Below are 14,486 nucleotides of genomic sequence, written 5' to 3'. Positions count from 1 at the left end.
ATCTTCCTCATTTTCTAATTTATTCTTGGTTACTGAACGCTACTCTCTTGATTTCATCAGAAAATTGAGGCGGAGCAGCTTCAGTTGAAGAGGTAGGCCAATGTGTATCCATTTCCCCTCTTCCTCTTTCAAATATCTTCCTCATTTTCTAATTTATTCTTGGTTACTGAACGCTACTCTCTTGATTTCATCAGAAAATTGAGGCGGAGCAGCTTCAGTTGAAGAGGTAGGCCAATGTGTATCCATTTCCCCTCTTCCTCTGTCAAATCTGTGTATGTTTGGGGGTCTACGGTTCGTTTGATTCCTTATAGTCGCAGATCTGGTACTTGGGTTGCGAATTTTCTACCTATTTTTATTTTGATTGTGTTGCATTTTGTCTGATCTTCAATTGCTTCATCGTGAAACGGGAGATCCAGAGGTTTTCTTTCTTTTTTTTGCCCTTTTGGATTGGATGGACTCTTTATTTATAGTAAGATGATCAATGCAAGAGGAAATTAAAGGGTAGTACAGAGAGTTGCACAAGAGAATGAAGAAAGCCAAAATAGACAGCCGCGGTTTAATGCACTCTGATTGCGGTTGCCAATCCGATCATCCTGTCTAGTTAGAAAAAATCCATTTGATAGATGGTCCAAAATAGAGAGTTGAATAAACTCCACTTTATACTTTTGAATAGAAGCCACTACGGAATCTGTCTCTGTTTTAGATGCAAGAACTGTGAAAGTCGGTCTTCAAACTGGGCAGATGCCGAAGGCCAAAGAGTGTGTATTTTGGTGGTTGCTCGCAAAAGGAGAATGGTGTTATTAGTATAATTGATCGACGAGATGCTTAGGCTAAAGGATGTAGTCTCTACCTTTAGGACCAGGCCGACTTTCACATCGTAGTGAGGATTTTTTTATGCCAAGTAACATAAAGGGTTTCAATTACAAAGCAAAACCTACAAAATCAAACCAACAAGAAGCTAACAAAATCAACCATTCTATTTACAGAGCAACTCCAATAATGGAGATTACGACTCATCATCAGCCAGGGATCTACTTCTACTATAAGCAATAAACTAAACTCTGTAACTATTAGATACAGAAGGCAACTATACCTACATTACATCTTAATAAAGAAACTACTCTTACAAGCTTTGCTTAAAGAAGATGATGAAGAGATTGAACCCCACCATTAACAGAACTGAAAACCTAAATGATGAAATACCTAAACACAAAATAGGAAAATAGAAAATAAGGGCTACGTTATTCTTTCATCCTAAAAACCATAGCCTCTCAAAAAGATGCTTTATAGAGGTTCCGAAACAGGTCAGATTTGCTGCAGATTGGGTTGTGAACAGGGTCAAGCGTGTAAGAATTTTTGTTAAGCATCGATGACAAGGATGGATTAATGAGAAGACAGAGGGTCTGCTTGCTGAATTTGTTGATGGGAAGGAATTTGTGCACCTGCAATGCCTTTAAGAATAGTGGAAGTAGTGGGAGCACTGGGAGGAATGCAAATGAGACTTGATTTAATTCACCCATTAAAGTTCAAATCCTTTAGCAAGTAGGAAGTCAATGAGGAATTCTTCTATTACCGAATAAAAAAAATCTTTTTTGAGTTCAACTTTTGGAAGATAGAATTCACGAGAACTCTATCGAAAACGACGACCATCTCTTGTGCACTAGCCACACAATCAAATGTGTTCGTCTTTTTGTAGTGCATATTGTAGATTGTCGACAAACGTTAGAACATTAAGCCAAAGAAAAAGGGTGAGGAATATTATAATGATCTTGAAGGAGCTATTAAGAAGACTAGATGGTCAGAAATCTCAACATCTGAGTCTCTGTAAGTGATAGAGTGGTTGTCTTCTCAAATCTGCATTGCAGTGAAAATAAATCATTAAATAAAGCCACAAGCTTAATTTGATAGTCACCAGAAAATTTTATGGGACGTTATTGACAACCGCTTTGAACATAGAGCTTTTTCCATTGCTAGAATACAGTCTGACTTTGATCTCCACTGTGCAAATGGGGTTCAAAACATGCATCTCTCATCTCAATCTTGATAAAATGCTTTCCATTTCACTTACAGATGAAGAGTATCATCTATTTACGAATAGGGAGAAGTGGCAAACAATAACATACACAAAATGCCTTTACTGGAGGCTACACTTCAACATTATGCTCAATGAAGAAAATATGGTTCGAACTCTTTCTAGAGCTTTCCATGGAGTGAAATAACTTTGTATTGTGATCTCCTACACACGACCAAGAGACCTTAGGCAATTGCTTCCACTTTAATTCTTCCAACCATTGCCAGTCTAATTCATCGACACGACTTACTCTTTATTGCATATCAAGTTTCACGAGATGTCTAGTTTCTTTTGTTGATTCAAGAAGATGTATCATGCTAAAGAAGAGATTTTTTGGACCACTTAGTGCGTTATGTTATTAAAGTTTCCAGATCTCCAGTTCTTGAGAAAACTTCTCATGGATCAAAGCTTGAAAATTAGGGTGCTACCAACTTCTCATGGATCAAAGCTTGAAAATTAGGGTGCTACCACACCAGTAATAGGGGCCAGTGTTTCTAGTGGGCAATGACCATGGGTGGAGACACAGTATCAAGAGCTATGCTTATGTAGTTCAATATTTTCTTTGGTAAAGTGTTGGCAGAAGGAAGTAGATACATGCATCTTCTTGACAATCCAACTTGGAAAGATTAGATATTCACACTTATTGGACCAAGTAAATGAGCAACCTCCAAGAAATAGGTTGATGGCGTCAATATCTTTGATTATGTTAAATTCATTCACTATGTCTTCTTCCTTTTGGTTCTCTGCTGTATCGAGTGACATGGAAGGGATCTACTCTGAGCAAAGAGACACTGTTGAGCAAAGATTTACTTTATAAGTTTCCATTGTTCACTAAAGGACCTTCTCTGAGCAGGAGAGCTGAATATTGCTAGTGAGCATAAAGAAATAATATCTAAGACTAGATATGACAATTTATGCAATTGGAGATCTGGAACATCATATAAACATTAGCCTCATAACATTACAAGATTTTACAAGGTTACAATTAGCACATCCATGTTCATGCCAGTTGGAAGGTCCATGTTGGTACCGACACTGCCTATTCAGAGGCTCATTGATGTATAGTGATAGTTCCGTGCATCTTCAGATCTTCTGAAAAACAGCACTTGTCGAAAATAGTAGTAAATTGGACACTTGATTTTTTGTCTTGTAGAGGAAAGCAAGAATCTCATGAAGGATGTTAACTTTTATATGAGTTTGACTTTTAGAGGACTGGACTTGCAAGTGCTTTAAAGATAAACATATTTATAAGGTTTTATCTCTTTAATAATTTAAACTATGTGGACCGCTTTCGATGTTTACTTCTTTATGCTCGCTTCAATACAGTTTATGATTGAAGTATTGCACCTAGAGCACACTATATGCCATGATACGCACTTCTGACAGTCAATAGTCCAAATAATGTAGGAAATTATGCATGATGATTGGGATATACATACCTGTTAGCAATATTTGCAACTGCAATACTCAAGGTTTTAAATATCGGTTATCGGGGATTTATCGGACGGCCAAAATCCTTATCGGATAGCGGAAATCGGGGATATATCGGGGATAAGTAGTATTTATCGGAGTGATATACTGGATGATGTGTATATATAATATAACAATTAAAAAATATAATCTAATCATGCTTAATGAAATATAAACATACCAAAATGTAAATCATCATGTTTAGAATCACTAACAAATTGTAGAAAGCAAAACTTGCATCATAGCCTTGAAAAAATATAATGTTAGTCAAAATGGGCCGATAATCCCGATAATAACGATAAAAAAGTCTTACTTATTGGCCGATAAGTGCCGATAACGCCGATAAACCTACAAAAACGATAACCGATTAAAAATCCAATTTATCCTAGCAGAGAGCTCCCAAATCCGATAACTCGGCCGATAATATCGATTATCGGCCGATATTTAAAACAGTGGCAATACTGACCTAAGCCCTTTTTTTGTTACTTTGTAGAAATGCAATATCCATATTTTGAGCTTAGTTTTCTGGCGTGTCTAAGGAAATTGATGAATTTGTGGAGGAAACTTGTTGGTTCTTACTTCCAGAAGTCAGTCCGAAGTGTCTTGTATTCCAGGTCATACATAGATACACTAAAATGAATTGTATATAATGTGAAAAGGAGTGTGTGTTCTCAATTTCACAACCCCCCTCTAGTAAATACACCGTAATGATATACATGCATATGTTAAGTAGTGTATGGCATGGATAGATGGATGCATACATTTATATAGGCTAGGATGTGACAATGTTAGATACACGAAAGCAAATGTTCATTCAACGTATGCATTGTTCTTTATTAGCTATTACTTTATATGATATGATATGTCCAAGCATTTTATCAGTGTAGAGAAATAGAGAAAGGCAAAGATATTAGTAGGATATTATAAAATAAGTATGAGATAAAATCATATTCAGTCTTATCTCCCAATATCTCAACAATATCTCATAATATATTCCTTAGCAATCAGAAAGTATGATTGTGATTGACCAGAAGTGTTCCAGGCATGAGATCATTCGGTTTGTAATATCAATATCCTTGTCTACAATTATTCTATGCAGATAGTTGATGGCAGTGAATAACAGAGAATAGACATTGTTAAGTTATGAACTGCTTCCTATTTACTTAAGGTGGCATGACCTTATAAGATTAGACATGCTTATTCAGTATCTGCCTTTGTTATCTTTCTCATATAAGAAGCACTTGGGCAAAGGATGTCTAATGTTTCATTCATTTTACTTTAGGTTCCTGTTTCATCTTCTAGCATGAATTTCAATTGATATGTATTGTGTATCAGAGGATCACTTTTCCCTTTAGTATGATGTATGAGTATGCCAATATATTTCATCAGGCCAATATATTTCTACAAATTGCTGAAGCTGGTTCATAAGTTGTCTTGGGTTCCTTACTTTTGATTCTTCTCATATGTTCCACCAGCCTAATAACACTGGAATTTTTTAGTTTTATTTTTACTTTTTTTATTTTTTATTTTTTTGGCATCTAAGATTGGTACTGAAAATTACCAACTTAAACTTCGCAATTAACTCAGGTATATCCAACAAAACTATACAAAAATTCGTGAAGTCGAAAGAGAACTTGAGAATCTTAATTTAGAATTGAAACTTACAGCTGGGCCAAAGAAAGCAGGTCAGTTTGAACTCTATTTAGCTGCATTTGTAGACACTTTACTGACTAATGTGTGGAAAACTTATATGTGCTTTTATGTGTTTTAAGCACTTGAGCACTTGCGAAAGAAGATTGAGTTGTCAACTGAGAGAATACGTGTGGCTAAGCTGAAGGAAGATCAAGCAAAAAAGGTTTGATTTGCCATGTCCTTGATCTGCATGATTCATTTAATTAACTGTTCAATCCCTCATTATTTGTTTGGTGTTGAATGTCAATCTGTACTTCTTCCTCCATCTATTTTGCATAATGAATTTCCAAATACATGTGGAGCCTAACCCACTACTCTAGATATATGGTTTAAGATAATATCTTGTTGAGTATCGTATTATGTGAAAAGTAAACGCTAGAGGCCAGATGCTTGGTGAGGATCTTTAAATCAGAGCTGCATAAACATATATGTAAGTTGTGCCTTCAGCCCAATAATATGGAGGGAGGGAGATAGTATGATTAGTCTATAATGTGATAATATCTAACCTCGTGAATCAACTTATTCTCAGCAAATGAAATAGGAAAGGTTGCATTTGGTATGGGGTGGAGATTGCTGGCAGGTTGTAGTTGAGGTCGAGCTGGTTCATTTCCAAGCTTATATGAATTGAGCTCTATGGAAGAAATTCCATCTTAGGCATCATTATTTGCAGACCACAATATACCTGAATAACGAACAGAATATCACCAACTATTAAAAATCTAACTAAAGTCATTTTTAATATAAAAGAAATCAACCTGGAAGAAATAATAGCTAGTAAACTAGGCGCTAAGTGGTGGTTTCATATATATATATATATATCATAATATATATATCTATATATATATATATATATATATATATATATATATATATATAGACGAGATGGAGGGGACGGTGAGAGAGTAAGAGAGAGAGAAACCTTATGTCAACTTAAGTGCGACGTCCACTAAGTTTCTTAGTCATTGATGACTTGATTGCAGCTACATTGTAGACTGCATGCTGCTCCGCTTAAACCTTGATCTACAATATTCTACAAACCCAACACACCACAAGCTGCGCGTTGAACCCGTCATGGTTTGACCCCCATCGAGCATGTAAAAACGTTCTATTCATTCGAAAACAATTAAAATTGATGACGAGTGGATGAAGCGACAAACCACGACGCGTTCAACCCCAGATTTGGCTGGTTTGGGGTTTTAAATATGTAGATCAAGTTCAACCGAGCGGCATCAATCCACAATGTAGCTCAATCAATGGATCTTTTAATCAATAACTAATGAAACTTAACGGGACGCTCCACTTAGTTGCACATAAGTTTTCTCTCTCCCTCTCTCTCTATATATATATATATATATATAATATTATCCTTAACAAGGAGTGAGATTTCTCCTTATGTTGAACAATGATGTGCCACAATACGACCCCACCATGTGAAATATCTTAAATTCTTGCGCACAATCCCCACCATGTGAAGGAGAGAGGAATAAAGTTAGGAGAGAGAATTCACATGGTAGCGATGTACCACATCATTGTCAAGGAGGAATCCCCCTCACATTGTACAAGGATACCCATTAAATCTCTTTCTTCTCTCTCTCCCTCTCTCTCTCTCTCTCCTCTATATATATATATTATATATATATAGATATATATATATAGAGAGAGAGAGAGAGAGAGCAGTTAAGCGCTAGAGGCCATTCCTAATCGCCGGCCCTAGCAATTTCTCAGAAACAATTAGAACCTTATGAAAAAGGGTTAAGTTTGTGATGTAATCATAGCGTATCTCCATTCCCTTTGCAATTAAATGGACCTTATGTCTCTCTGGGGATCCATCAAATGATATTTGATTGACGTACTCAAATCCTCTTACTATTATTTTGTCCACATGAGTTACAGGAGCAACATGCCAAGTGAGTAGTTAACAGAGATCGAAGTAGCAAGCTGAGAGTGGAAGTGACAGCTATAGGAGATGCTTAGAACATGAAAGCAGTCATCATAAGTTCATAACTAACATCCAGTTAGTCGACTGTCACATGTAAGTAGATGGTAATATTATGGTATTCAGGAAGAAGTTGCCCAAAATTGAGATTACGCTGGTGATGTTAGTGCATTGACAAGTTGTAGTCACTTGATAGTTACCAATAAATTGAATGTATAATTTAACGCTCAAGCAATACCAACCTACCTACTGTATCATTGGGTTGTTGTGTTTGCAGAGATGTGAGCACTTTCTCAGTTGGGTGTTCTGACCCTTCTCGGCACTGTGCTAATAATGTGCAAAGCCTAGCTTACCACCCTGATTTGGGATCACAATCTTCTTTGATTACATTTACAACAAGCAAAGTTCCATTTAGTCTCATCTATTTTTTCACATCCTGACATGCTATCCATTCATCTCACATTCTGATGGAATTTTGGTAAATCTATATTCAGCTCTCTAGATTTCCCATTAAATTTTAAGCAAATGAGTTCCATACAAGTCATGCCCTACAAGAGTTAGTTACGTGAAAGGTTAATGGCAGCTTGGATAACCTTCGCCAATCAGCATCTTCCTTTCTTTCATAACCTCCTCCAATCAGATTTATTGATGCTCATGTCCAATGTTACATTAAACGCTGGACGCTTCTAGACGTCGGACTTGGTGCCCAGCGCTTAGTCGCCTAAGCGATTTCTGGGCGTTTTTTTATTTTTTATTTTTTTAATTGTGATACTTGAAGATAAATATATATATACTCAATCAAAGATGCATAAATACTAAAATACCAACATTATTAACTAAATTGCTTGGTTTACCAATTACAATAGCTCTTTGTATGTTTATACTTCTCAACTCAAATTATAAGTTCATCTCAATAGTGAAAAACTCATTCTCAACTCAAATTACTGTTAACTTATAAGTTACTGTTAAGTTTAAGTTAACAATAAACTTAAACTTAAGTTTACTGTTAACTAAAATATTGTTAACTTAAGTTTACTGTTTACTTAAACTTAAGTTTACCATTAACAAAATACTTAATATTAACTTAAACTTAAACTTAAGTTTACTATTAGCTTAAACTTAAGTTTAACTTAAACTTAAGTTTACTGTTAACTTACACTATTTTATTTTGTGAATTATTGGCATAACTTTTGCACTATTTTATTTTTATTAATTTGCTAATATTACATTTTACTTGGACTATTTCCACCTAAATATTATTATGTTAATAAATAGTTTTTGTATATAACTTAATCATCTTCATGGATCATTAGTAATAACTTATCATCTTCATCTTTCCTTTTTCAGTTTTTCCTCAAAGACATTTTTCACTAGGAATTAGGGGAAGCCAACTGGTGTTTAGAAGTATAGCAAACCCCTCACTTGTGCATATTTTCTTCTAACAGGAATTTGGCACTAATTAACAATCTTGTGCACATTTTCTTCATTTAACTATGTCAAACATTTCATTTGAGCCTTGCTCCATGGCCCAGGACATTGTGATGGGATAAGCTTGGATAAGTATGCTGATAATAATAACGACGATGATGATGTTATTATAGGTTTGGGAAGCAGCAGCTCAAGTTGTGAAAGATGAAGAGGCAGTGAAGCAGAAGATTTGTGATGATCTAAATCAGCTGGTATGCAGTTTGTCTTTTGCTTTCCTGTCTATCAGGATAAAGTACTAAGAAATCTATATTCCTGTTTTATTTTTTTTTTATTTTTATTTTTTTGATAGGTGCAAGAAAGCACCAATACACAGCTTACCAGACTTGAGGAGCTTAAAAGGCGACTTGAGTCTCTCAATCCTAGCAGGGTGTCAAGTGATGTTTCTGTAAGTAACACTTTTTCCCTATTCCCTTTTCTCAACTTCGTATTGTTTGGTTAAATGCTTTTATGCAAGTGATGCATGTATCTTGCTAAATATATTTATCCAATCAATTCATTAGTTCTTATTTATTGGCTTGCTATTCATTTAATTACGTTTTGGCCTTCTTCATCCGTTATTTGGTTTACCAATTGGCTACCAGTGGATGCTTGGAACTTTTAAGGGCACAGTATAGTCTGTCACATTGAATTTGTGTAACGACTTACGCATATAGTAGACCCATTCATAAATGAACCACCAGTTAGATAAACTTGAATTCTTATTTTTTGTGTATAATTCTAATCATGTATAGTATGGCCTATCTATCGAATTTATCAAATTACTACAATCTGAAAGTAATTTTCAATCAGAGTATTTATTATTTACTTGTTCATAATTATACAACCAATGGATCTTTTTGAGGCAATATTTTGTGGAACAAACAATCCTACACTTGGATTTATATTTTTCTATCTTCACATCCCTAATTACGTGCACCTCATGGCATTATAAAACTACTATTTGAAGCCCATTTTTTCCCATCAGTTTAGGCTCCCTTTAGACTTTATATCAGGTACTATTTGGTCATCGGATGCAAAATCATGTCCTGTCCATTATTGTCTCTAAGTTACCTCTGTCCAGTTAATGGTTTCTATGGAAGTATGACTATAGGCACAAAGATCATAGAACTCATGTATCTTTTCTTGTATTAGGATGGGAAATCCCTGCAACAAACTAACATGACAGCTCCACAGCCTAGTATTCATCAACAATCAGAGCAAACTCCATGGGCATGTGATAATCCAAACAATGTCGACAACAATATCATTGAATCAAATGGACAGCAACGATTCAACGAAGCAAGAGAAAAGAAGAGGATGTTGAACATAGGAAGAGGAAAGGGCAACAATGGAATTGTTCCCAAGGGTAGAGGATCAAAAGGGCCTGGCTGGACTGGGGCTGGCTTTGATATGGATGGTGGAGCATAGGTATCAAATTTCAGTGTTTTTGTTCCTTGAAGATATTGATACTAGGATACTTTTCGATATGTACTCAATGTTACTTGATATTTGATTCTGTTTCTGTAACAGACAATGGATGTGGCTGATTCCAAATGTACATACAAGACAGTTGATGGGGAAAAGAAAACAAACAAACAAACAAAGCTTGTGTTATACCGATTGAATAATTGCTGGATTCTAGTATTATATTTGCAAGCATGGTATGTGAGCTATCAGATTGCATGTATTATATTTTTCATGGTAAATAGTAGGAGAAACCTAATGTTCTTAACCGCAAAAGCACCAGATCTTATCCTGGAAATAAATTGGATAGTTATGAGCAGTCTTTCTGGCAGTTTTACTTCTTAGAACCATGTTAAGAGAGAAGTGATATCCCTTCTTTATATAATGAGAAATTGGTGGTTCTCGTGAGGCACAAAAATTAACAGATGACATGCGACGTGTGTCATATTAAACAATAGCCATGTGGTCTTCTGTCCTATTAAAAGATGACATGTGGATACTTAATTTTATTTTACCTCATTAAAGATTCTCATCAAATTAAAATTGCTAATAATTAGAAAATTCTAGTTATCAAAGAATTGATAATCTTAATCAAATTATAACTATCTATAATTAAAACAAAAACCTAATAATTTTAGAAATTGACATGTTGACATTTTATCATATCTTCACCTAAGAATCCTAGTGAAATTAAAACAATCCATAATTAGAAAATTCTAACAATAAAAATCCTCATTTGTAATCCTCTTTACCTAAGAATCCTTATCAAATTAAAAGTATTCATAGTTTGAGTTTCATTAATCAAAATCCTCATTTATATAAACATGCTTTCAAGATTAGAAAATTATGAAAGTCCTCATTTATCATGGTGCTATTTTGAAGGGGTTATTTTGTACTTTCAAATGGGCCCGTAAAAGTAAGAAATTTACAAACTATGCCTTATTATTAGAAAATTATAAACAAATCCCTAAAAAAATCTAACCACTACAAATATCGTCATGAAATTTAAAAATTGCCGCTTTTAGAATCCATAAATTACAAACAATGCTTAGAAAATCCATAAAATTATAAAAGTCCTATGAAAAGTTCAAAACTTACAAATAGTCCCCCTGGAATTTTGTAAACTACCCACTGAAAAGCTTACAACTGACCCCTTGAAAGTTTTCAAAAATTATAAATATTCCCTAGAAAATTTTACAAATTGCCCTTTGAAAATATTTACAACTAGCACCATGAAAGTTGCAATAATAATAAATACACTGCTAAAAACTTTAAAATATTATAGATATCTCCCTAAAAATTTTACAAATGATTCTTGAAAGTTTTAAGAATTACAAATTCCCCTAAAAATTACAAAAAGCTCCATGATAGTTGCAAACAACTCCATAAGATTCAAAAAATATAAATATAAATAATGAATCTCATAAAAATTTAGAAAATTATAAACTATTCCTTCAAAATCCCTAAAGTACAAATAAGTTTAGAAAATCTAAAATTATAACAAGCCTTTGAAAAGATCAAAAATTAGTAATGACGCCTGAAGTTTTACAAACCCACCCTTAAAACTTCTATAACTAGTCCCTTAAAATTTTCAAAAATTACAAATATCATGTTAAAACTTTTACGAACATCAATTATGAAATTATACAGATAGCCCCATAAAAGTTGCTAAAGTACAAAAAATAGCCACTAAAATTTTTGTAAATTATAAATAAGCCCACAAAAAAATTTACAAAATAGCCCCTTCAAAACTTTACAACCATCCCCTTGAAAATTTTAAAAACTATAAATAAACCTCAAAATTTTACAGACAACACCTTAAATTTTCTAAAATAACAAATGACATCCTTATTTAATATATTATAGTATGATAGGATTGATGGTTATGAGTTGGCAACTCATTTAGTAAACTGAGATACTAAGAGATGCAAGTGATAAGGTCCACGTCTTTGATGTGATAAGAATGGTGGGCCTCCCTATACGGCTATCTCTCGGTAGCTCATTTAGCAAAATGAGCCACCACCTCATACACCTTATTTTTTATTATAGTACATCAGTGTGGGCGAATGCATGAGATGGGAGGGTACAATGGTCATGAAAAGTTTTATGTCATTAACGCTAGGGGATGACGAAACTTCCTAATAGCCATTTCGGGGATTAGAGAAAGTTCTAATCATATTCGTGTCACAATCTCGGGTGAATCAAAGATAAGCATTGATTGAAATGTCAGAACATTAATGAAATCCCAGTTCTTTTTTTAATCGTAAATTTTTATTTGTACTTGTAAAGGAGAGCTTAATGTTAAGTTGTCTAATTTTGAATTTCAAACTTAAGATTATAATTCGTCTAAGAAAAACCCTAACACTCAAACTATCTACTTTAACTATAAGAAAAAAAACTCTATTCTCTTCTTCTCATAACCTAGAAAAAAGAGATGTTCATTATCTCTTCCTTTATATGCATTTAATACAGAAGTTAATAGGTACAAAAAAATATAATTAATCATCACTCTTATTACACTAGGGTAGCTTAACGTATTCGAAGGGCATATAAACTAATATTTATAGACTAAAAAAAATCAATACAATCCGTGCAAGCACGCGCTTCATACCTTTGTAAATTGGCAATACACAAGCAATAGAAATTGGAAATGAAAGATTGAAAATTGATGCCTGCAAGCTATGTGACATTTGCAAAACGAAGTAAAGAGAAATCTGTGATTGTTTTCTCATGGCTGCTCACAAAAAGTCAACTCTCAGTGCCCTCTCTCAAAAGCACACTCAAGAACACACACCTGTCACAAAAAAAAGAGCCCCACCACCTCTTCACATTTTTGTTCTCACCTTTGTTTTGCATTCTCACCTCTACAATTCTTCAATCCTCATCTTATTACCGCTTAATATTGTCTATCTTAATTCGACAAGTGTCCTTCCCAATTCTCCAATGATATCTTCGTTGATGATTCTAAAACTAAGAAATTAATTGTCCAACGTGGTTGGTGACTGAACAGATGCTTAGAATAAAGAGACAAATTGCAAGAATAAAATATCTGTGACTAGATTTTGCCGGATCCTTTTGCTTGACTAGCAGTTAATTTGTAAGTAGTTAAAATAGATTCTGATTATTGTTATTTATATTTGCAAAAAATTCGACCATGGATACCTAGAAGAAAGAGAAGGTTGGGGTATTTTTGACAGGGGCATGTGATCCCTATATATTAATCTATCCTAGTTAATTTTAGTAGATATTATTCTATTTTTATTGTTTAAGTATTAATATAAGAAAGAGAACCAGGTTGGAAAATAAGTGCATCTTCTGGCCTAATGCTATCTGCAGTAGACAAGTTAGCTTATTACACCAATAATCATCATCTAATAAAATTATTCAAATATGAGGGAGCAAATTCTATAAACTGAGCTATCATTAACTTTATTCATTTTTATTATTTACTTTAGTTGCTACTAAATGATGTTGACACGCCAGCTACAGAAAGAATATTTCTTAATCCTAATAAATAAAAGATGCAATGAATAAGCTCCATCAATGAGCTTCAAGTGGCCAAAGTATATTACTTTAAATTAAGTGTGGTAGTCACTAGTCAGACTACATTAATTTAAGCCAATTATATATAAGATGATCAAAGCTATTCTCATGAAACAATTAATATGATTTCCTTTATTTAAGGATTTGCAAGCACAAACTCCTTTTATTAGTTGAGCATACTTAACTACTAAATAATGAGCCATCCTAGACGGAAAATTCCGTCTTGGATACCCAGAATTCCGTCTAGGATGCGTATCTTAGACGAAATTCCGTCTAGAATACGTAACTTGTCATAAAGCAATGTTACGCTTGGTCCATTCTATATATATATACACATATCAGTTCTTTGACTTTATAGTTTTGAATAGGCTTTGAAGGAAAATTTTCTGGAAATAGGAAGATAATGCAACAAACACAAGGCAACTAGCCTTTATTCCCTTTTCCCCCTTATTTTAAGTAAACTAGGTGGGGTGCATTGCTAGAAATAGGAAGATATAGCAACAAACACAAGGCAAGCAGTCTTTATTCCTCCTTTCCCCTTATTTGAAGTTTGTCAGCATAAATATTTTATAGATGGAATTTGTTTTGTGAACAGAAAAATATGAGAACGTTAATTAAAATAAAAAGGAATGTTATACCATAAAAATAACCTAAGTCGAAAGAATGGAATTTGTTTTGTGAACAGAAAAATATGAGAACGTTAATTAAAATAAAAAGGAATGTTATACCATAAAAATAACCTAAGTCGAAAGAATGGAATTTGTTTTGTGAACAGAAAAATATGAGAACGTTAATTAAAATAAAAAGGAATGTTATACCATAAAAATAACCTAAGTCGAAAGA

At 33.8% G+C, this 14,486-nt stretch overlaps 1 protein-coding gene across 1 annotated transcript in view; it reads left to right on the top strand.

Moving 5' to 3' along the window:
* LOC109838944 overlaps positions 1 to 10,419 on the top strand; it is a 15,617-nt gene extending 5,198 nt beyond the window's left edge. Inside the window, exons 3-9 of the mRNA XM_020407379.1 lie at positions 195 to 226; positions 5,129 to 5,226; positions 5,314 to 5,396; positions 8,771 to 8,848; positions 8,947 to 9,042; positions 9,789 to 10,064; positions 10,167 to 10,419. Coding sequence (XP_020262968.1) covers positions 195 to 226; positions 5,129 to 5,226; positions 5,314 to 5,396; positions 8,771 to 8,848; positions 8,947 to 9,042; positions 9,789 to 10,064 — 663 coding nt within the window. The 3' untranslated portion in view covers positions 10,167 to 10,419. The remainder of the gene's footprint in view (positions 1 to 194; positions 227 to 5,128; positions 5,227 to 5,313; positions 5,397 to 8,770; positions 8,849 to 8,946; positions 9,043 to 9,788; positions 10,065 to 10,166) is intronic.

The sequence above is a fragment of the Asparagus officinalis genome, chromosome 4 (genome assembly GCF_001876935.1).
Source record: "Asparagus officinalis chromosome 4, Aspof.V1, whole genome shotgun sequence".
In the NCBI taxonomy this organism is placed as follows: domain Eukaryota; kingdom Viridiplantae; phylum Streptophyta; class Magnoliopsida; order Asparagales; family Asparagaceae; genus Asparagus; species Asparagus officinalis.
The sequence above is the reverse complement of the archived record's forward strand: the minus strand, read 5'-3'. Positions and strand labels throughout refer to the sequence as shown.